Source organism: Gobio gobio, assembly GCF_949357685.1.
Source record: "Gobio gobio genome assembly, chromosome: 5".
Lineage (NCBI taxonomy): Eukaryota > Metazoa > Chordata > Actinopteri > Cypriniformes > Gobionidae > Gobio > Gobio gobio.
In genome coordinates, this window is record NC_137101.1 from 27,824,358 (window position 1) to 27,849,340 (window position 24,983).

Genomic DNA, 24,983 nt, shown 5'->3' on the forward strand with positions numbered 1-24,983 from the left:
AGTACAACAGAATCTTGTCAGAGCTAATGCATTTAGCTAGGTGCTAATGCTTGTATGCAAACACAAACAGCATGGCTGTATCCAAATATGTAAACTTCCCTATAGTTGGTGAAAAAGATAAGAATTCAGAGTATTTATGTAACAGTATCCCATGAGACTGGAGTTGTGCAAGGCATTGAAGTGAATGTACATCTTGATTTCATTAATAGGCCCACTACACACAGAAAAAGAAATACCTACTACCTCAGTAGGTTTATTAAATGTTTTGGTAGGCTATATTATGTTCCAATACTGGTGTACTGTTCTAATCAAAAGTATAAAGCCCTTACCAGCAAAGCATGTACTTTTAGTGCAAAGGAAAGGTACATGAAAAATAAATATAGCCAAGTGCTCTAGAAAGGCACTTGAACCTGTTCACCAAACATCGTGTGATTTTTTTGTTTGTTTTGTTTGTCTGTAAATAATCATACACCCACAAAACTACATCTCCCAACTGTCAGACAATGGAAAACATTGAAGTAAATAGGTCTAAAATATTTGGAGAAACTTTCCATTAGCTTTCCCATTCATCTTAGAGATCCTGTTTACATACACACCAATATGCTGATAACTAAAAAAAACAAACAAAAAAAAAAACATGCAAACCTGGGGTGCGTTTCCTAAAAGCATTGTTAGCCAACGATGGTCGCAAGTTCCGGGCGTGCTCTAGTACGTAAGAACGAGCCTATTTGAATCTGGATATAAAGAAAAATAACTGATAGCCATGTCCATAATTTATAGCAAAAAATCTAGCTTAAAATCTCAAAATAATTCATTAAAATAATTTATTACTTCACCACCTGCGTGACATCATTAATCAACATGGTTGAACGTCAGATTTGCGACAATATGGTTTCGAAAAAAACAGTCGTGACTAGCTAGTTGATTTCTTCAACTAGCTCTTCAACTTTCTTCGAGTTACGTTGTTGTACGGGAAACGCACCCCTGATTGGCTGATGTCACCAAAAGACCCAGACACCTCACTAATGACTATCCTTATTATGATGTCTATTTTACAAGGTTGTGATTTTGCATTAACTAAAAATGATGGATTTTTTTGAAAAAATTATATAATAAATAATAATAATAATAAGCATGAAGGTCACTGGAGTGTAAGAAAAACCACACAAATGAGATACGAATTTCGCCAAAACATAAAATTGTTTGTGAATTGCCACAAGATTGTGTTGGGAAAAATCTAAATTCTTTTTATGCTTGTAAGCGCCCTCCAAAAAAAGAATAAGACACTTTATTTATGCTAGCATTAGCTTATCCTTGTAACATTTTTGGGCAGATAAATAAACAGTATGAAATATGTTGTAGCTGAAATGTGCTGACTAATAAAACAGACGCTTACAGATGGTGCCTATTCCTAAACGAAGTGTGTGACTCAAAACACATTCTTTACATTGTCGAGGAAGTTGGTCTAACCACTGTAATTTTAAGTAAACCTTGTTTTCAGTCAATTAAACTCTCAGTGAACTGAAACTCATTTGGGTAGCCAGAGAGGCAACAAATGCAATATGGTTAATGGCATCATTTAGCAGAGAGCTGCGGCACACACTGATGGGGCCCGCTGAAGGAAAGAAAAGAGAAACATTACAAAGTGTAATTACTTTAAGCACCATTAGGGATGCAATAACTTTCAGGGAAAACAAAGTCCAGCTTTCACTCTCCACTTGAATTGGACAGAGAAAAAGTACAAAGCTTTCTAACTTTGTCTTTTTTCAATTAAAAAGCAAGAAAGGAATAGGCTATAGTCACCGGTATTCCAAGCTCAGAAAGACTTTCATTCATTTGTTTTTAAAAGTAATTATTTATTTTTGCTGTTTATGCACTTATAGTGAAGTTAATTAGTGGTGTTTGCTAATACAGTCATCAAGGCAAGCTATAACTATTGCTCAATGTTCATACCTAGGGTAATTTTAAATTTGTCACATAACTTTTCACCTAAGGTTGTGACCATTCAAAACGCTTTTGGTTGCAACACCTTGGCAACCAGCAGAACATCCTAGCAACTGCATAGCCTAACAGTGTGCTAAAAACACTTGCAAAACATCCTGGCAACAGCATAACAATGTGCTACAAACAACTCAAAATAATTTAGCAACACCCTGGCAACCAGCAGAGCATCCTAGCAACTGCAAAACAATGTGCTAAAAACACTCAAAACACCATAGCAACACGCTGACACCAAGCAGAACATCCCAGCAGGTGCATAGCAGTGTGCTAAAAACTCTTGAAACACTTTAGCAACCAGCAGGCAACTGCATAACAATGTGTTACAAACAACTCAAAATACCTTAGCAACCCCCTGCCAACAAGCAGAACATCCCAGCAGCTGCATAGCAGTCTGCTAAAAAAACACCCAAAAAGACCATAGCAACACCCTGGCAACCAACATACCCCCAGAAACCACTCAGAAACCACTAGCAATGTGTTAAAACTACTCACAACACCTTAGCAACCACACAGCAACACCCTGGCAACGACACAAATACCCAAGCAACTGCATAGAAATGTGCTTAAAAACACTCAAAAGCCTGTAAGAACCAATAAGGATGCAATAGCTTTCAGGGAAAACAAAGTTTTTGCTCTCCACTTGAATTGGACAGAGACTATTTTTTTACATTCAGAAAGGCAGCTGTTTGACTTTAATTCACCTTTTCTGCTTTAAAAGTCTGTTTGTTTTTAAAATAATGATTAGTTTTTTTGCTGTTTATGTACTCATAGTGCAGTTAATTAGATTTTTTTTTCAAGCATCAAGACAATCTATAACTATTGTTCAATGCTCATACCTAGGGTTATTTTTAATTATGTCACACAGTAATGTGATAAAAAACTATTCAAAACACATATGGTTATGTCACAATTCACCAGTGTGAGTGCCCGTGATCACCACCAGAGGGCACTCCAACCCGGACTGTCATTTCATCAAAGACTACATTACCCATAATCCTTTGCCCGGACTCATCATCCCTCATTGTTTGCACCTGTGTCTCATCACCTCATTACCCCATTACCCCAGCCTATATAAACCATGTTCACTCTGTCATTCACTGCGAAGTCTTGTTTGTCTATACTGCATTTCTGAGCATTCTCCCTGGTTTTATGTCTCTTGGTTTTGGATTTTGTGCCTGTTCCGTGGATTACCCGTTTGCCTCATTGGACTGATTACATGTTATGACCTCTTGCCTGTTTGATGACTACAAGTGTGGATTACCCTTTAAATAAAGCTTAATGTGGATCTTAAACCTTCTGTCTCAGAGCAGTACGTTACAGGTTACAACACCCTGGCAAACAGCAGAACATAGCAGCTGCATAACAATGTTCTAAGAAACACTCAAAACACCTTAGCAACACCCTGGCAATCAGCTGAACATCCTAGCAACTTCTTACATTAGCAATGTGCTACAAACAACTCAAAATACTTTAGCAACACCCTGACAACCAGCAGAACATCCTAGCAACTGCATAGCAGTGTGCTAAAAACATTCAAAACACTTTAGCAACACACTGACAAGCAGCAGAACATCCTGTCAACTGCATAACAATGTGCTACAAACAACTCAAAACACCATAGCAACACACTGACAACAAGCAGAACATCCCAACAGCTGCATAGCAGTGTGCTAAAAACATTCAAAACACTTTAGCAACACACTGACAACCACCAGAACATCCTAGTAACTGCATAACGATGTGCTAAAAACACTGAAAACACCATATCAACTCACTGACCACAAGTAGAACATCCGAGCAGCTGCATAGCAGTGAGCTCAAAACAATCGAAACACTTTAGCAACACATTGACAACCAGCAGAACATCCTGGCAACTACATTACAATGTGCTACAGACAACTCAAAATACCTTAGCACCCAAAATACCTTAACAACACCCTGGCAACCAACATACCCCCAGAAACCACACCATGTGAGAACTACACCATGTCAGAACCCACTAGCAATGTGTTAAATCTACTCACAACACCTTAGCAACCACACAGCAGCACCCTGTCAACCAACATCCTCCCAGAACCCACTCAGAACCCACTAGAAAATACTCAGAACACATTAGTAACCACACAGCAACACACTGGCAACCACCAAAACACCCAAGCAACTGCATAACAATGTGCTAAGAACCACTCAAAACACCTTAGCAACACCATAGCAACCAACAGAACACCCTAGCAACCACATAAATGTGCTTAAAAACAATTTGAAATACCTTTGCAACAGCGTGTAATGACCCAGAACACCCTGGCAACCTCCCAGAAGACTCTAGCAACTGCATTGTAATGTGCAAAAAACACAACAACCACACAGCAATTTTATAGCTACTACATATGATGTTTGACATTCAGGAATATGCGCAGACATCTAATAAAAAAACATTCTGCAGCAACCAAAAGTGATCTTTGATTTGTTACGCCATGAAGTAGTGGTCTAGAAAAATCGTGATTTTGTTGAAATAATAAAAAAACAATGAAGGCTCATGGGACATTAAGCAGTGCTCTCTAAATGTCCTTTATGATATTGTGCTGGTTTTAGATCATTAGCTCTATATGGTCTCCATTGCGTTTCATGTGGCAACTGAAGATAGTTTTACTGTTATTACTGTGTGCTCAATTAAACTGTGAATTTGAGGCCGTTTGCAATGTTGTCTCAATGAATCGCTCATGATGACAGGAAGTGTGAAGGGTTTAATGATGTACGGCATGATGAGTAGTGCACATTACATCCTCCAGTCCTTCTCTTTCTCTCCGCTACTTCATGACCTCTCTTAACACACAAAGGACTGGTGATCAATAACACCTGGAAACAACAATTTGCATACTTATTGCATTCAGCTCTAATAATCCTAAATAAGCTGTTTGAAAAGTTAGAGGCAGCCCTGGGAGACATTTGTGTGGTCACTGAATAATATTCAAGGTCTTTATTGTGAGTCTCTCTGTCTGCATTCCATATGGCATTGCTTTAGTGCTTTGTCTCCATTGACTTTGAGTTTGTTTGTGCTCAATTGATCTTTCAAGACTATAAAGGCCGCATTTACGTATTAACACATAATCTTAAGCCTTTTATTGAAAAGGACTCTGTTGTTTTGTTAATAAGCTTCTTGTGGATGTTTCCTTTCATCCCATTGTGTCATAAATACACACTCTCTGAGAAGATTTCTCATTCTTGCAAAATTGGTTGGTTCACTCAGACTGTATGCTTAAAGGTAAAAAACATTTCATATATGTTGTGTGTGTGTTCAGTGTGGGGTGTGGGGTGTTCAGGGATTACCTACGTTGTGGGGAAAACAGCTTATAAATCATATTAAGTGATGTTTTTTGAAAATGTAAAATTGCAGAACGTTTTCTGTGATGGGTACGTTTAGGGGTTGGGGATAAAATATAAACATTTTTGCAGTATAAAAATCATTATGTCTAGGAAAAGTCCCCATAAAATATGGAAGCCTGTGTTTGTGTGTGTTTGAATGTAGTTAAATATGCAAAAATCAGAAACACACTTACAATGTAAGTTAATGAGGACAATTTATAAATTCTACAATACCCATTTTTTCGATATTATAGCCACACAATGCAAACAATATATAATATAATATATAAAATATAATAACATGATTTTAGTAACTTGCTACCTTTATCAAATTTTATAACATACTATGTACAGGCTATGCACATAAAAATAAATAATATAATATAATAAATTGTATTACATTTTAAATTGTAAATGCACTGATTTTACTTCCACTGAAAATTACCAGCATTTTTGCTTTTTAATATGTCGTCAAAATATTTTTATTTTATTTTAGGTAATCAACATTATGCCACGAATGCTGTAGATAGAGCTTAAAGGGACACGCCACTATTTTTGAAAATAGGCAAATTTTCCGACTCCCCTAGAGTTAAAAAGTTGAGTTTTACCATTTTCAAATCCATTCAGCCGATCTCCGGGTCTGGCGGTAGCACTTTTAGCATAGCTTAGCATAGATCATTGAATCTGATTAGACCGTTAGCATCTCACTCAAAAAAATGACCAAATAGTTTATATACTTTTCCTATTTAAAACTGGACTCTTCTGTAGTTACATCGTGTACTAAGACAGACGGAAAATTAAAAGTTTGCTGCCATACCATGAGTGCAGTAGGTGCAATGATGTCACGCAGTGCCTGAAAATAGTCCCCAGCTAGCACGCTGCCTGTGCAAGCAGGTTGTCCCGTTGGTTATGTTGACGGAAGTTATCCTATAGGCGTTGCGTAATATCGGTCTTAGTACACGATGTAACTACAGAAGAGACAAGTTTTATTTTCAAAAAGAGTGGCGTGTTCCTTTAAATGTACAGAATCTGTAATGTTTCAGAAACCAGGGCCCAATGTTATGACATACAGTTGTGGTCAGAATTATTGGCACCCCTGGTCAATATGAACAAAGATGGCTGTAAAAATAAATCTGTATTGTTTATCCTTTTGATCTTTCTTTTTTTTTTTGTGCAAAAATCTAACCTTTTATTGAAGTGAAATAATTGAAAGTGGGGGTAAATCACATTATGAAAATTCTTCAAAACACGTTGGCCATAATTATTGGCACTCTTTTATTAAATATCTTTTTTTATTAATCTTTTTTTTTTGCTAAAGGGCGCTTGTATTAGTCTTCGCATGTGCTCTTTGTAAACACATTTTCATTATAAAGTGAACTAATCCTTTAACAGAAAGTTTACAGTACTATATATATTAATAACTGTAATAGATCTAACCGTACATTTAATATAATTTTACAGTAAAATAATAAATACATTGTAACGTTAAAAAACGTAAATTGACATTCCCAGAATTCCCTGCGTGACACTTTACATTTGGTGTATTTTCGTTGAAAAGATTCTTCTTAGTTTTTTCCAATCAGTGCATTAGCATTGTATATATTTAAGAAAAATATGTTATATTTATATATAAAATATTTATATATAAGATAAACTAAATAAATATATATACAGTATGCAAATATTTCTTAAATATATACACGGAGGAGTGTGTATTTATATATACATAATAATTATACACAGTACACACACATACAGTATATTATGTAAACATAAACTTTTATTTGGGATGCGATTAATCGATCGTCCAGCATTAATTTACTTTTTTTATAAGTGTATAACATGTACACTCCCATCCCCAGTGAAGAACATACTTTTAGTGCATCCGTGTATGCAGCCTTTGGGGACACAGGACACAAGCGCAAGGCTGAAAACAGACAAGTTGGTGTCTGGGGCTCAGGTGCGATTTCTGCAGCGAGGCCAGACAGAGTCCATCCAATCTCAGCTGAGTTATTTAAAGGAGGAGCGTTTTAAACGCACGTCAAGTCACAGATGTTATCACCCTCACAATGAGCTGTCTCCAAACAGTGGTTTGAGAGCCTTCAGACAGCTGTTTGTTTGTCTTTGTAATGTCTCCGGGGGGAAGAGACGCTGAATGAGACGGTCTGTCTCGATGGGGTGCAACTCGCAGAATAAATCAATAAAGATGTGGAGAAGCTACAGAGAGGAGGAAAGGAAATGGAATTTACTTTGTGGACGAGAGATGAGAAAATTACCCGGCTTCATTGCCATGCTGGTCCAGATAGCAGCATAATGTATGGACCGTATCGAAACTGTGAGCAAAACGAAGAGCTAAATATCCCTCCATCTCACTGGAGGGAACGAGTTATTTCTCCCCCGCAGTCATTTTTATACAATAAGCCTGTTAAACGCGGAGGCGTCCCATTCGTCATTTTTTTTTTCCCAGCCAATGACATTTGTCAGGAGCACAGGCTCTTTATTATTAAAGGCTCTTAAGAATAACACTGAAACATGAGTAGATCTCATGTAGCGGATTCATAATAACAGCTCTTGACAGCTTCTGCCCCCCCTAGAGCTGAGAGATCAGATGTGTTCTGTACTTTTATAAATGTAAATGGTAAATGGACTGCATTTATATAGCACTTTTAACAGACCAATGGTCATCCACAGCGCTTTACACATTGCCTCACATTCACCATTTCCCACACCGACGGCGGTGTCTGCCATGCAAGGCCCCATCCAGCTCATTGGGGAGCAGCTGGGGTTGGGTGTCTTGCTCATGGACACCTCGACACTTGGTCAGGGGATCGAACCACCAACCTTTCGGTTTGTAGATAACCTACATGAACCACTGAGCCACTGCCGCCCCTACGGTACAATGGTACAATCAATTTTTTTTTACAATGGTACATGGTACATTGTATGCTGTTCATCTTTTTGATGAAATCTTAGAGCTTTCTGTCCCTCCATTGACAGCTACAACTTTGACGCTTCAAAAAGTTCATAAAGAGATCATAAAACTATTCCATAAGAATTGAACAGTTTAGTCCAACGTTTTCTGAGGAGACATGATCGCTTTATATGAAGAACAGATTGAATTTAGGCTTTTATTCATATATAAACATTCATTTACTCAAACGTCAGTTGTGGTAAACGGAAGCTCAAGCATGCTTGCTTGATGTGCAAGAACCAACGAGGTTCATTCTCGTGTTACGCAGGACATTTTAGCTTCCTCAAGAACCGACGAGGTTCATTCTCGTGTAACGCAGCACGTTTGGGCTTCCACAAGAACCGATGAGGTTCATTCTCGTGTTACGCAGCACATTTGAGCTTCGTCAAGAACCAATGAGGTTCATTCTCATGTTACGCAGCACATTTGAGCTTCGTCAAGAACCAATGAGGTTCATTCTCGTGTTACACAGCACATTTGAGCTTCGTCAAGAACCAATGAGGTTCATTCTCGTGTTACGCAGCACATTTGAGCTTCGTCAAGAACCAATGAGGTTTGTTCTTGTGTTATGCAGCACGTTTGAGCTTCCTCAAGAACCAATGAGGTTTGTTCTCGTGTTAAGCAGCACATTTGAGCTTCCTCAAGAACCAATGAGGTTTGTTCTTGTGCGTCAAGCCAGTTCGGTTGAGCTTCTCTTTATGTTCTGGTCAGTGTTTATATGTGATTAAAAGCCTAAATTCAATCTGTTCATCATATGTCTCTTTAGAAAATTAAATCCATATGAATTTCAATTCATAAGGATTCGTTTTATTATCTCTTTTTTAACATTTTAATTTTTATGATCAAAGTATCAGTTGTGTAGCTGTCTATGGAGGGACAGAAAGCTTTCAGAAAGGCTTTTCACATTGCGCTTAACCCCAGGTTATCGGCGTTCTAAACAACGCTTTTAACCCTGGGTAAAGGAGCGTTTCATACTTGTAATTTAGATGTGGGGTTAGCACCGCTTTTTACCCTGGGTTATGAAACCCTGCTCTGGAGGGGAAAAATATAAAAAGCTGGTTGAAAACGCCACAATTTGAGTGAAGAAGAGACTTCTTTTTTACCTTTATGTACATTCAGTATAAACTCGATAGTAAAGTCAGCAATACGAGGATGTGCAATGCAAGAGCTGTTATGTAAACTGCTATGCTGTCAATGACACTGACACCACAACTATGCAAATAAGATTGTTAACCCAGGGTTTAGGGATGTTCAATGTGAAACAAAACATCATCTTATGAATACCGAGGATGCATTGTTAACCCTAGGTAAATTATGACTAATGTGAAACGTGAAGCAAGATAACCCAGGATTCCGGGTTTAACCCAGGGTTAAATATTTCAAGTATGAAAAGCCTTACACAGTTGAACAAAAACATCTTCATTTGTGTTTCAAAGATGAACGAAAGTCTTACAGGTTTGGAACGACATGAGGGTGAGTAATTTATGACAGAATGTTTAGGGCAAACTATCCCTTTAAAGTGTTATAAGGCACGAAAAGCCAACCAGCTACTTTGTGAATCACAACATTACGATCTCTTGGTTTGTGACCCAAAAAATAGGTCACAGGTGTGTTCTGACAGGGATGAGTAGCAGGGAAAAACAATTCTTGATGCAAATAATATGGTATTTTATGATAATCTATGGTATTTTGGCACAAATTCATCTGTCACTTGTTAAAATTTAGTCAAATTAGGTGGATGTAGACATGGACAGGTGAATAAACATGGTTTGTGCTAACAATGTATTTTGTGATGCAAATTTTTTACTCCCAAGATGAAACCATACAGGAACAACACTGAATTTTGAACATTGTTAGGCTTATGCAGTTCATGGTTATGTTGATGCATCTCAGGGGTGTCCAAACTCTGTCCCAGAGGGCCACTGTCCTGCAGAGTTTGGCTCTAACTTGCCTCAACACACCCGCCCTTGAAATTTCTAGTATGTTCTAGTTTACAGCATTTTCAACTAAAAAAGGGAAAACATTTAATGCATTTTGGGTGTTCATTTACACGAAAATTGTATTTTGGGGGCCTGAAAAATGGTTTCAAAGTGCAAGAGTTTGAGTTATATGATAACGTTATCGTCTCAATGTAAACTACAAAAACACAAATTTGTGAAAACGGTGACGTCATGCTCATGCGTATTACGTGTTCAGTGTAAAGGCACATAGTGTTTTTTTACAGTGACATCGCCAACTACTGGCTTGGAATGAATAATACAGCGTTTTTGCCGATGTGAATGGGGATTGTTTTGATAACGTTGTTATATGCAAAACATTTTTCAATTTTAGTGCATCGTGAGTCAACGTACCCTTGGAACTTCATTAACTGGTTCAGATGTGTTTAATTGGGATTGGAGCTAAATGCCAGAGGACAGTGGCCCTCCAGGAGCACAATTGGACACCCCTGGTCTAAATCTGATCTTGATTTTAAGGATTTTTGTTTGTTTTGTACAATGAACAATTGTAATACTCTATTGGATCGCCTAAAATGGGAGGTCCTGAATTAAAACCATTAAACTTTCAATCTTCTAGGCCAGTACGTTCTCTTCCATTCATTTGCAGATTATCCTTTACATGGCAATCTCACCAAGACATTATCCAGCAGCACCAATACAATTTTGTACAACAAATAATGCACACTTAAGAATTTTACTTAAACCTACAATTTAAATATATTGCTAGTTCTGCAATTTAGTAATGAGAATGGAATATGCACTGAATCGTCATGAAAATAATTAGCCTGAATGCCAGCCAAACTTAGCCCCGCCCACAACGTTTGAGTTCAGAAGGTTCGGTCTGGACTTGATCCGCTTGATCCGTTAAAGTTTTAGTGAGTTTCATCTTTATATTCATACCGAAATTAATCGACCACTCAGAAAATTAAAGGTTGTTTGATAAGCTTTATTACAGTATTTGCTTTTCATTCATCAAATCAAATTAAACATCAGGTTTTACATGTCATCTCGAGTCCTGCAAGATGACTTCATTCTCAGTCATTACGGAGTCTTGACAAGTGCTTGACTGCATAAGGTCAGGTGACACCCTGCTTTCAGCTGGAAACATACACACAGTACTGGACAACCTTTGCAGTATATTACACAGTGACCTGTCATGAGCCATAAATGACCGGCAGCCACCAGGGCGATGCAAATCAAAAACATGGCCACATTCAAATGATTACTTGTGATTGATATCTTTGGATCAGTAGGGCAAGTTGGTGGCACATCATATGCATACACAGCATGGGTTTGATTGGGTCTAAAGTGGGCTGTCAAATAGGAGTAGGTGTCAAATACACAAGCTTTGACATAAGGCTAAAACTACACACGACACAAACACTGTTCACACGCAAGAATAGCAAGCCACAGTTCATAATTCATAACAGCAAAGGCTCTTGGGAGCTCTAGGATTGCATGGTCACATACATGGACATCATTTCCACGGTCTTCCTTTAGTACATATGGGTGAATCTCATCAAAACTGTCAAGAAAATGTCTGGGTCATATTTCACTACAATAAATTAAAGAAAAAAAAAAAAGTCGTTATTAAAAATATACTTTCTTGAGTTTCTTTTTAACAAAAAAAAATGCTTTGGCAAATCCTTTTTAATGGTATGACAAGTCAAAATTATGAGATTAAAAAAGTCAATTATGACATAAAAAGTCGTAATTATCTCATAATGACTTTTATCTCATAATTTCAACTTTCATATGGCATAATTATGATTAGCCAAAGCATGATTTTTTTTCCTAATGTGGTGGAAATAAGCTTCCATTCAATCTTCCAGTCTATGATGGACATGAACATTGTTTTATTTGTAATGGCTACAGAACTTGTGTAGCCTCTACAGATGCATCATGGGAAATCAATGCTCTCAAATCACTAGTACAGCTCAAGGAACAACATTCAAAAAATGAATATTAAAGCAGCTGACATGCACAACAGCGAAAAGCAATTTTTCTATCTGTCATAAACTCCTTTATCCTTTGATACTGCCAGAACAATAAGATCCTTCAGAAATAAGACGTCGGTATAGGAAACAAACATAAAATTCATTATAAAGAGAGGAAATATTCTCGAGGGTGGGGTGTAACCAGAGCAGAGCGCTACAGTATTTTCATTTACATTCTTTCTGATAAACAGCCGTACACACACTGACCCTGCAGTGACATTGTGTAGCCGTCAACACTTGTAGTCTAGCTCACTAATGCTACATTTAGATGCATGAAATGTCCGGAAAACAAAACTGACCGTGGTAAGAAGGGAAAATTAGGGGACCAATTAGAATTGGTCAAACATCTAAGAGTTTTTTTTTGGGAAGCGGATTCATACTGATTGGACGTGCCATTTGGATAATAACAGTAAATGTTGCCTTTAAAGAAATAACAGGATGTTACTAATTGTGTAAATTTGTTTTGATGTAGGCTACACTGTCTACATGACAGATGTTACTTCATTCTAAATCTTTAAAGGAATAGTTCATCAAAAGCAAAAAATTCTGCCATTCATTCATTCCATGTTGAAGTGATCAAAGCTTTTATTTATATACTATTAATAGTCATTTTAGTATTGTATAGTATTTTGAATTAGCTGTTATTTTTAGGGTACGTTTACACGGCAGCGATATATTAAAAATGGGAAAGTATTTTCTTTGTTTTTGAAAAGTTTTGCGTACAGACGACAACGTCTGCGAAAATGACTAAAAACTCTGTATTATTCATGCCAGGCCAGTAGTTGGCAATGTCAAAGAAGCACAAAGCTCCCCACAGACTGAACATGTAATATGCATGCATATGTTCACCGTTTTCTCAAATTTGTGTTTTTGCAGTTGACATGGAGACCATAACGGTATAAAACGATAATAATGGTAAAAAGTTTGCGTTTTCACCATTACACCATTGTCGTGCAAATAAATGGCTAATATGCTTTTCCATTTTTAGCTGAAAATGTGTTGCGTAAATGCCCCCTTTTTAACTTTAATTTTAATAAATTGTCATTTTAAATGGTATGTTTTTAAAAATATTTATATTTAGCTTTAATTTATTTTATTTCAGTCTCACGACTTACAGTACTTCAACTCAAACTTATTTATTCCAGTTAAAAGAAATTCTGTTTTTCATCTAATATTTATTTTATTTCAGCTTTTTTTTAATAACCCCCCAAATTTTTTTTATTTTAATTAACAATAACAACATCGCTGGCAATGATTAACAGCTTAAAATTGGCTAAATTTGTTTGGAACTTTTTTTAGTAAATAATGCCAGAATTATTTTTTTTTTGAATGAACACAAAACCACAACTTTTTTTGGTATACCATTATCTTTATCGGCTGACCACCTCATGTGCTAGACAAAACAGCAAAGGTGCTACCAAGAAGAATGTTTTCATATCCAAAACATTTGACAGTTCCAAGAATTTGACTTTGGAATTTAACGCTACTCTCAAGACCAGCTTGATCGCGGTGGAAGACAAACTCTAGCAACTGGAAGCTGTCGCACACAGCAAGAGGTATCACCAGCAACTTCAAGGGATGAAATGAAAATAGCAATACTAATACCTAGCTGAAACAGCTAATCCTATCTTACACAAATCTAATACAGATGCTATGAAGATGCTGTTGACTCCAGCTCGGTGTTTCCAAAGCATCTTCACGAGGATTATCTAGATATAACAGCATGACATTGTGCTGAGCTGAAGGTGACTCTACCATTCAAAGAATCTCAATCCTTTATGTTCCAGCTGGAGGTTTCTTAAGTAAATTCATGGATATCTATATTGCACAGTGAGGGTATGGGTCCTCAAAAACCGGCTGCTCTTCGATCCCTCTCGCAAACAGCGTGATCAACTGGCAGTGGACCCTGAGAGAGAGAAAGAAAGAAAGAAAGAAAAAAATCAAACAAAATACAACCCCTTCAACTGGAAAAAAACCCCCAACATGCTAAAAAACAGCCCAGGCACATTGGAAATATGTACCTGAGGCGGCATTTCTGCAAAATGATATTACGTTTGCACATTTTGCGACACATTCAAAGTGAGTGGTGATAAAAGCCAGGTAAGATTTATCTGAAACTGATAAACATGAAACTGGCAATGATTTATTATGTTGGTTGTTGTATGCATTGCAGCAGTTTGTGAAAAATTTGTCCGGTGTGTGGTGCTAAAAGGTTAATGCTCTGTCGCATTTGAAAATACATACCACCTATACAAAAGCAAACATAAAATAAAAACACATTTGCTGAAGCAACCAGGCCATGTTAGCTTGCTTTGAAAAGTATTTCAGCTGTATTTTCTTGAATTGTGTTTCGTGGGACTCGTACTGAGCGCTCCACATAGCATGTGTACCAGGCTAGCTACTGGGCAAGTTTGGCTGCATTTTACACTGCAATTCTCAATGCACAGATCCGACATTTTGACCATTTTGGTCTGCCTGCACTCTCAGAAAAAAATGGTACATATTAGTACAGCACTGTACCTTTTTGTCTGACAGTGCATTTACATTCACTTTAGACACGACTGGTATCGATATCTGTTTACATTCATTCCCTGTGATTGTCTGTGAGCACTTTACTATGCACATGGTAGACCCTCTGGCTTTGAATGGCCGTGCTATTAAAATTATTTATATAATCCATGTCGGGTGGCCTTGATTATTTGCCAGCAAGGACAAGATAACAGCTGTTATGGATGGTTTGCAGCGGATATAGACTGGAAAATAAAAGGTAGTATTCGTTTATTTAATCTACAGCTCATTGGATCTAGATTTCTGAAGTGAAATTTATTAGCGCTGTAAGATACATTTTTTTCTTTTAATCAATTTGAATGAATTAACGAGAGAGAGAGAGAGAGAGAGAGAGAGAGAGAGAGAGACCATAAGTGAGTAGCCTAATATGAAGTTTGTTGTTTAAATTACAGCAAAGTAATCACCTCAATGCTGAGAAATATAATGTAGATTTCAGTAGTATAGCTGTTTTATTTATTAAACTCACGGCAGAGGTTGAAATACCAGCTCCTGAATGTCTGTGAGTGCGTGCAATGTCTTTCCTTTATAAAGTTTCCACTTCAAGCGAGTGAGCGCATACAGGCACATCTGCTTCTTAATACTACATTAAAAAGCTATCTTTGTGGGCAAACGTGTCACCCTCGCCTTGCGGTGACTTGGAATTCAAAGGGGAATCGGATATTCGTGTTTAGACGCAAGTCGGATATCCAAATATCGGATATGTATCGGATTTAAAACCACATTTGGAAATGGCTCAGATCTGAAAAAAATGATATCTTGTGCGGATCTTTGTGTTTACACGTGTGCAACATATTCGTATCTGTGTCAGATGTGAGTACATAATTTTTTTTTTGTGCCAGTGTAAACACAGCCTTTATTACATTCATATGGAGCTGGTTATGTGAAGCAAACCTGAAAATGCATTTGTTTACAAATCATGCACGTAAAAGTGCTTTGAGGTCATAACATAGTATTGTGCAAGCAAGTCTTTATTAATCAATAATCTGCCCCAGTAATCATGATATGTGTGAAGAGAAGACGAATAAAAGTTTTTGGAGTTTTGTTTTTCCAATGTGTACAGGTTGCTAAAAACTATACTAATATAGCTAATTTGCTTAAAGTTTCAGTCCAAGTCTTTTTAACATTGATGCTTGCTTTAGCAAACACCACTAATATGTTGTGTCCTGGAGTTAAAAGTACGAGCAAGTGCTGGTAAGCAATAAATGCTTAGTCTTGTCCAGTAAAAAGTTTTGCAGTTAAATGCATGTGCTATTAGGAGGTTCAGGGGCTCTTTAATTTCCTCTAATTCCACTCAATACTCTGGAGGTGAGTTCAGTGCCAGGCGGTTGCCTTTTTTCGGCCGTGGTATCATCATCAATTATCTCAACAGGTTATTTGCTTACTCATTCGAGAAACAATTACTGAAGCTGAAAATGGAATAAATGAATGGACTTCTATTTTAATTAAAGGAGGTGAGCCTTTAACAGTGAGAGGGCCATTAAATTAGGAGCATTTCATTGCTACGCATTGTTGACACAGAACAATGGGGCGTGAAGGAAATGATGCGTTCGGGCGAGCCGTCATGCTGCATCAAGGAGGAGAACAACTCCTCTGCAGGCACAATGGAGGGAGTTTTTAATTTTAATAGCATCTTTTCCACAGGCTCAGACCACAAAAGTCCATTTATTTACCCTGTTTAGTATGCTAAAGCTGTGACAATCTGGTTCTCATGAGACCTCAACATTTCAACTAAAGCTTGTTTGTTTTGTGTTGGAGGAGCATTTTCTGAAAACTGAACACTGTTCATACAAGGTCTAAAAGAGATGGTGACAGCTCTTAGATATATGAGGAAGTCTCAGTGTGAGTGGCAGTGATGTCCGCACCCCTTAATTACAACGACAATTAGAACTTGCTTGAAGTAATTAGTGCATTGAAAATATAATAGCGCACACTTTCCTTTTTGAAACATGACACAGTGCAAGAGTTCTCATTTTCACCGCATGCACCTTCTAGATTCATAATTTTTCAAATGATAGTGTTTTTATGTTTGGTCACTACACCATCAGAATTTATTTTTATTTTTAGGGGTACAACAGCTTGTCATTTGGGCAGCAGCCTTAAAAGGAACAACTTTGTGACTTATTTACCTCTAAAAAGGTGCATATTAGTACCTTAGGCTATGTATACATTACATGAATAGTTCACTCAAAAATGGGAATTGTGTCTTCTTTTACTCACCCTCAAGTTGTTCTAAACCTGTATGAGTTTCTTTCTTCTGTTGAACACAAAAGAAGATATTTTGAAGAATGTTGGTTACCAGACAGTTGACAGTAGCCATTGACTTCCATAGTATATTTTCCCCCTACTACGGAGGTCAATGGATGTTAAATTACCAACATTCTTCAAAATATCTTCTTTTGTGTTCAACAGAAGAAACACATACAGGTTTGGAACAACTCGACAAAATGTTCATTTTTGGGTGAACTATCCCTTCAAATGGATATATTTTAATATTATACATTTTCGTTTCAAAACGCTCTCCACGGACGTTTATTGTCTTTCTTCACAAAGATGATACAGAGACGAGATAGACATATTAGAGGTGCTCTATTTTCATAGTGTGAACAATTACATTAATACTATTACTTAGAATACGTAACTACTAATATATATTAGAATACATAATCGACATAACTATAATTAATCGTTAGCATTCGATTTGTAATTGAGGATGAAAATGTGAGAATAAGTACAAGTATTGTAAAATAAGTACACAACAGACAGATTTGTCATATACCGTTGATCCCGGTATAATATGCTCCAGATGACAAAACAAGATTTATCCTTTTCAAATACCTCCGTTTTCACAGACCACTCACCACACTACAACACAAATGCAAGGCGTCTTGGTAGAGTGGGTGTGTATCACTCAAGGGAAGTGTCTAGATATAGCATTTCTGCAGATCAAACAGTAGAGCACTAGCTACACAAGATCATGGGTTCAATTCACAAATGCATGAATTCATATTGCATAAAATAATCTGTCTAAATGTAAAAGTAAGAACTGGTGTATTTGGACAGGTGTGTGTCCTACCGGACATGAATTGCAGTGTGTGGAAGGATCTCTCCATCACAGTTCCAGTTGCTCTGGGAAGGTATACAGCCACAGGCTCTGTGCTCTCTGCAGATCTGACTAAGGAATCGCTTGCCTCCCGCTCCGCTCTCTCTTAGATCCACTTCGGAATCACATTCCTGATATCTGGGGGTGAATCGGAACTGCTTGACCCGGTACACCTCCACAAAAGAGTGATCAAACTGTACAAAGAAAGAGATAAGAACAAAAGTAAATCCCATGTTAAATATAACTAAACACTACTGTTTAAAATAATATGTTTATTCAGCAAAGACGGACGAGCTTGATCAAAAGGGGCATTTCTAATGTTACAAAATATTTATATTATATATTTCAAATAAGTGCTGGATAAAATTGTTATTGTTGTGACTGTATTTTTAATCAAACAAATGCATCCTTGGTGAGCAAAAGAGACTTTTACTGGCCCCAAACTTTAGAAATATCATGTAAGTGTTTGTTTTGACAAAGATTCAATTAACAAATGTGAATAATCATGAAATCTGGTCTAATTGGGTCTAATTTTCAAAGTAATTTTGTGATCTGTATATTGTATATTTACAAATGAAAATAATATTTATTTTTTTATGAGAAATAAATTAAATATGGTGTATTCTTATAATTATTGTAATCCATATTTAAGCTCTGTAACATTAATGCAACGATTTACCATTGTCTCAAGTAAAACTGACCTCATGTAATGAACAAGTCAATTTTCAATAGGTTAGTTCTAAACCAAAAAATAACTAGCTAAATAACAAACTAGCTAACAGCATTTGAAATGTGGACTGTTACAATGTTCCAATGCTAATGAAAATCCATGACATATCCAAATATTTGTGATTCCTGGGTAAAGATTGTTTTTATAGAGATTGTACTCACAAAAAGCCATTTCTAGTCATTTTAATATTTTAGGAGTTAAGCATAAATAGAAAAAAACTAGACTAATTGCTTTAAGTTTCAAGGTTCACCATGACCATGAACCCTGCTGTGATTACCTACTTCAAAGAACAAGACTCCCTGCTCTTTTTCAGGAGAAAGAAAAAAAAATATTACGGTTAATTAAAGATACATATGAATTTATACTAAAATAACATGTATAGTAAGCATTTGGTGGACAGCAGGGATAGTTTTTTTTGAAGTGTGTAGGATAAGAGAGTAGCATTTTTTTCCCCAGGCTTTGATGAAACAGGGATGGATTTGCTTCCTCTCTTTCATAAAAAAAATACTCTACTGATATTTGCTGTTGTAGATAAAATAGGTACCTGGTCGTTTTTATTGGTATGGCGCAGCAGGTGACGCAGGAATTCAATTCGGGAGCACTTTCTGACAAGGATGAGGTCAGTAGTTCCATTGGCGAGGTGCGCTGACGGTGACAGACCTTTAGGACTGCGAGGACATTTACAACTCATGCTGGCGGCATTGATGGCCAAGAACTTCCCTCTGATGACTGTCCACGTGCCCAGAGAATCTGAAATACAACAACATCATGTGACTACTAGTAAAGTAAGCAGTTTTGGGGGAAGCACATTACAAGTAAAGTTATGTAATCAGATTACTTTTTTTAAGTAAATAGTAATGTTATGCATTACTTTTAAATTTACAACAAAATACCCTAGTTACTTTTTCGAATGAGTAACGCAAAAGTTACTTTGTTTTCCATTTATTGACTGACACTCTCGTGTCCCTATGTTGAGAGAAATCGCAAGTGCAGAGGCGTTGCGTGTAAACATGATGGTTATTGTATTGTAGTTCTTTTCTTTTGTAAGATTAATGTACTTGCACATGGTCCCTGTCAAATAAATAATAAACTAAACTTTAAATAATCATAGATAAAGTTTTTATTGCTGAAGTAAGAGTGTTGAACTTTCTTCTCTAGGGTCTCATTCTTCTGCTATCCAGAATGGCCACACAGCTGAAAGGTCTGTTTGAGCTGCGCCCTCTAATGTACACGCGTGAATTCGCATTTCCTTCAGCCTGAGGCTTATTCATTTCACTTTTGGTGTGTGAACATTTGCCCCAAAATGTTCTGTTACTAAAAAACAAATAAGCAAGCCCAGCTCAAGTGAGAAAAAGTTACACAAAAGCAACGCAACACATGACTTAACATAAAAAGTAACTAAATAGCGCAATGAGTTACTTTCTTAAAGGGATAGTTCACCCAAAAATGCAAATTCTGTCATCCTTTAGTCACGCTCAAGTTGTTCCAAACCTGTATACATTTCTTTGTTCTGCTGAACACAAAGGAAGATATTTGGAAGATATTTAACATAGTGGGCGAAAAATACTATGGTAGTCAATGGCTGCAGAGATCTGCTTGGTTACAAACATTCTTCCAAATATCTTCCTTTGTGTTCAGCAGAACAAAGAAATGCATACAGGTCAACTTGAGGGTGAGTAAATGATGACAGAATTTTAATTTTAGGGTGAACTATCCCTTTAAGGAGTTAGGCAATATTGTAACATTACTTTTAAAAGTAACTTTCCCCAACAATGATAGTAAGTGTATTTTCTGACCATCTGGATAATGAATGTATTTCCATTAAAAGAATTATAAAAATATATATATTTTCAAGATCTATAAAAAAATAATTTTAGGTTTTCCAAGACTGAGGATAGGCTAGGAATGTCAAAGCAACAACCCAGGAAAAAACTCAGAACAAATTAGTGATAGTTTTGCACAGGCAAATCACTCATATTTTCTTGAGAAAATGTAAAAATGAAAGTAGCAAGGTGACCGTACATCTCAAGGCATGTATAGCTGTGGTGCTGGCTCACTGATGAAGGGCCCTTGACTCTCTTTCCTGTTTACATCATTCTTTCCCTCATTCTTCCCTCAAGAATTTATTTATGTCACGCGGTCTAAAAGCATTCAGGAAATCATCATGCACAAATGCCAATTTGGGACTGTGAGGGCAGAGAGTGTGTCTCTGTAAACAGCACTTATCAGTGCTCAGGGTAAACACACAGAATGCTGGGTAACGGAGGTGCCAGTTGTTCGGAGGGTGCTGTGAGGCAGAGATAATATGCTGTGTGTGTATGTGTGCACTCTCTAAATGATCAGCCGGGCGGCAGCTTGAACCATTTGGCCTAATGTTCACAAACAGCGTGCCAGTCGAGCCGACAGATGGGGGCATTACAAATCACAGCTGAAAATGCACTTTGTTGGCCTGTACTGTGGGTGAGTGCATTTACCACAGAGCACATATGAGACTTCCTGTCAATGCCCGAGCTCAGTTAAACATTGGCATAGAGAGTATTCCCAAATGCTCCTCACCAGTATCAGAAACACTGTCTTCATTTTTGCTGACCAGTCTGGCAGAAGAGGATTGCCGACAAATACTACACCTACAAGGAAAACAGAAACAGATAGATGTTACCTATAGAGAACAAAATATAGCTACAAACTCGCTACAAAAAGGGCTTTTTATACATACATATACATATATATACACACACACACACACACACACACACCACACACCACACACCACACACCACACACCACACACCACACACCACACACCACACACCACACACCACACACCACACACCACACACCACACACACACACACACACACACACACACACACACACACACACACACACACACACACACACACACACACACACACACACACTGAAGGAACCATCAAATTTAACTAAATATCTATTATACCCAATTATATCCCAAAAGTTTAACACACACATAAGTACATTTCTATTTTAAACTAATCAAGGCATGGTTTAAAAATATAAGCAGGAACCACAATATTTTATCCTTATTTTAAAATATTTGAAGAGTAATTTATATGTACTTATATCTAGAATATATTGTGAATATAAACTACCATTCAAAGTTTTTATTTTTTATTATAGACATTAACACTTTTATTCAGCAAGGACTCATTAAATTGATTAAATGGCAGTCAAGACATTTATAATGTTACAAATAATATGCAATACAATAAGATACAAAAGTAAATGTATCAGGGTTTCCAAGGTTTTCAACATTGATAACAACAAGATATGTTTCTGGAGCATCTAATCAGCATATTGTGATTTCTGAAGGATCATGTGACACTGAAGACTGGAGTAAAAATGTATCAGCATAAGAGACTTCTTAAAAACATTAAAAAATATTACTGTCTACAAACTGTACTGTATAATTATCACCTAGCCCTAGTTTACAATATAATTGAAACAAATTAGATGAATCCTTAGTTGACTCATTTTACAGGTTCTGTCATGTTGTGTTAATGTTTGCTCCCTGACTCATATTATTGGGATCATATTAGGACTAAACAAAAGACACAGTACAGCATTTACCCAGATAGACACTGCATTTTGTCCCTTGGAGTTCCCAAGTTTCCTTCAGCAGGTAAGAAGGACACAGTTCCCTCATAGTAGCGATGTGACAGAAAAGTTTTAACACCTGGGGACGAAAAAACAAAAACAAATTAATTTTCAATGAAAATTACAGACAGACAAGAATTGCCTATTTCAGTCTTAAGACATTTTCCTGTGTACCTGAGATATCGTAACGGGCCGGGCCCATCCAGCGCTTCCTCTCGCTGTCGGTCAGCACGTCTCCGTAGAACCCGTAACCCAATAGTGACACAGAGTAACGCAGGAAGCTATCTTCATTGTGCACTGAGCAGACGTCCATTGGTTGAGAATCACCTGTGAGAAAAGTCAGGAGGGATTTCAGGAAACACAAACTGATAATGTCAGTATTCTGTGCTAGGACGACACATCTGAGAATAGAGCATATTGCTGCAAAATTAGATCTTTCCAAATATAAAAAATCCTGACATTATTTTTAACCTAGTGTAATGCTTTAAGCAATGCAAATAATATATTGTATTTGCTATTGCAAATCACTGAATCAGTGTTTGCAACAACAACAAAAAAACATTACAAATGAATGACAATTTGCTCTCTTGAGTTAGAATAGCGGAATCTCTACCAGGTGACACATTTCTACCCTTGCACAATATATACTGTCATACTGCTCAGCCCTAGCTGTCAAATGCTATAGAGAAATTCACATAAACATACATACATAGCTAGATATATATATCATAGACAGATATGGAGATGCCCACTTACCCACAACAATGTGCAGTGCTGAGGTGATAGGGTCATTTGAGCCAACTGTGGCGTAGCATATGCAGTCAGTCGAACCTGTTTCAAAAACACATTTCATGGGTCAGGGGTTCAGAAATGGCCTAAAATCTATCTCTCGTAATTCACTCTGAAGGTTAACGTATGAAAATCACACTTTCATTTTCAATTTCGGTGGCATACGGGGGCAGCCGCAATCTAACCTTCAATTGTGAACGCTAACCAAACATCACAAGCCAATGGAGGTTTTGCTCCATTCGAGAGTAAGAAAGTTTTTCGATCTTGAAATGATCGTAGCTGAAGCATTGCAGGGCACTGTTATATAGAGAGATGAGATTTCAGATGAGTTCAGCCCTCTTTCTATCTCGTATATATGCTGTCTCTTAATCTAATTCCTCTTCCTCAAATTGCTGATATAAAAGCATGAGGTTAAAGATTTAAAAACACACCCACTGCAAACGTGCCAGACTAATTGATTCACAATTCCACTATTGTTTTCATGAAGGAAAACATAAATAAATAAATAAATAAATAAACAGTGTTTTTGAATTTTGGATCAATATATATCATGATAAAACCATTCTGTGGCGGTACCATTATACAGCGACAGTATTAGATGCCATGGTACTTTGAGAGATATATAATATATATATTGTACTGAATAATTGCCTTATTCATATACCATACCATACCATTTACATTGTACTTTAAAGAATATTGTTGTACTACAAAAAAATTAAAATTACCATTGTAGAATTTAAATTAAATCTGTAATTTTTTTAATTCATAATTTTATTACAATTAAATCAAGAAAATGTCCATGGAATTATATGTATTAAATGTTATGAAACCTTAAATAAACCTTGGTATTATTTTAATGTTATTATTATAATGTTACATAGTCCAAAATATATTTATATTAAATGCCCATGTAATTGGAATTAAATAATTAAAATAAACAAATGATCAATGTAATGATATAATAAAATGTTTTAAAAATATATTTAAATAAATCAAATGATTTAAATAATCAAATAAAGAAAATGTCACAAGGAAAATGTAACATGGAATTATATGTATTAAATTATTATATAAAATATTATAAAAACAACTCCACAGGATTATCAAAATGATCACAATTCATGTCCAGAAACTCAACAATAATTTGTATTATCACAACATACATCCAATAAACCATAGTATTACTATGCTTTACATAAAAGAGTATTATGATTATCATGTTAAAAACAGCATGGCAATATTTTTAGGTTTTGTCAGTGATTTCATACGCTTTCATGTATTAAACATAAAGTCAACATGTCAAAAACGGTATTAGTAAATGTAAAAACAAAAACATGCTATCACCATGGCGACAACTAAAAAAACATGGTAAAATCATGGTACACATTGAAAAAGAAAAACAGGGTATTTCCATGCTACATGGCTAGAAAACGTTATTAACAAGTTACATGATGATGCTTTCATCTCTTAGACATTGAAGTCAAAGATTTGTCTCAAATTTCCCTGTTGTTCAGATCAGTTGTCACAAGTAACAAGATAAAGAACAAGTAGATGTTCCTGGAAAATGTCACTTGTCCTTGCGTGTCTGGACAATGTGAGATAAGGCCATAAATAGACAGAATTACACACACTGATAACGTGACTGATAACAACATGGACACTTAAGGGTTCGACATTGTTAGGTTTATATGGCACACAATAATATCAGAAAACACGATTCGATAAGCCACAGTTATTAAGTTATTGTCTATTTGTTCTGCTCGTGCTCGTTGAAGCTGGTAATTTTAATGCCTGGGGTCAATGAGATTTTTGGGAAAGTGTGTATATA

General features: G+C 36.5%; 1 protein-coding gene across 1 annotated transcript in view; it reads right to left on the bottom strand.

The window, feature by feature from the left end:
- Window positions 1-11,258: 11,258 nt before the first annotated feature.
- Window positions 11,259-24,983, bottom strand: part of cerk (ceramide kinase) — a 30,095-nt gene continuing 16,370 nt past the window's right edge. Inside the window, exons 7-13 of the mRNA XM_079816449.1 lie at window positions 23,120-23,194; window positions 22,538-22,690; window positions 22,337-22,442; window positions 21,284-21,354; window positions 19,272-19,477; window positions 17,971-18,191; window positions 11,259-14,235 (exon numbers count right to left, since the gene is read on the bottom strand). Coding sequence (XP_079672575.1) covers window positions 14,148-14,235; window positions 17,971-18,191; window positions 19,272-19,477; window positions 21,284-21,354; window positions 22,337-22,442; window positions 22,538-22,690; window positions 23,120-23,194 — 920 coding nt within the window. The 3' untranslated portion in view covers window positions 11,259-14,147. The remainder of the gene's footprint in view (window positions 14,236-17,970; window positions 18,192-19,271; window positions 19,478-21,283; window positions 21,355-22,336; window positions 22,443-22,537; window positions 22,691-23,119; window positions 23,195-24,983) is intronic.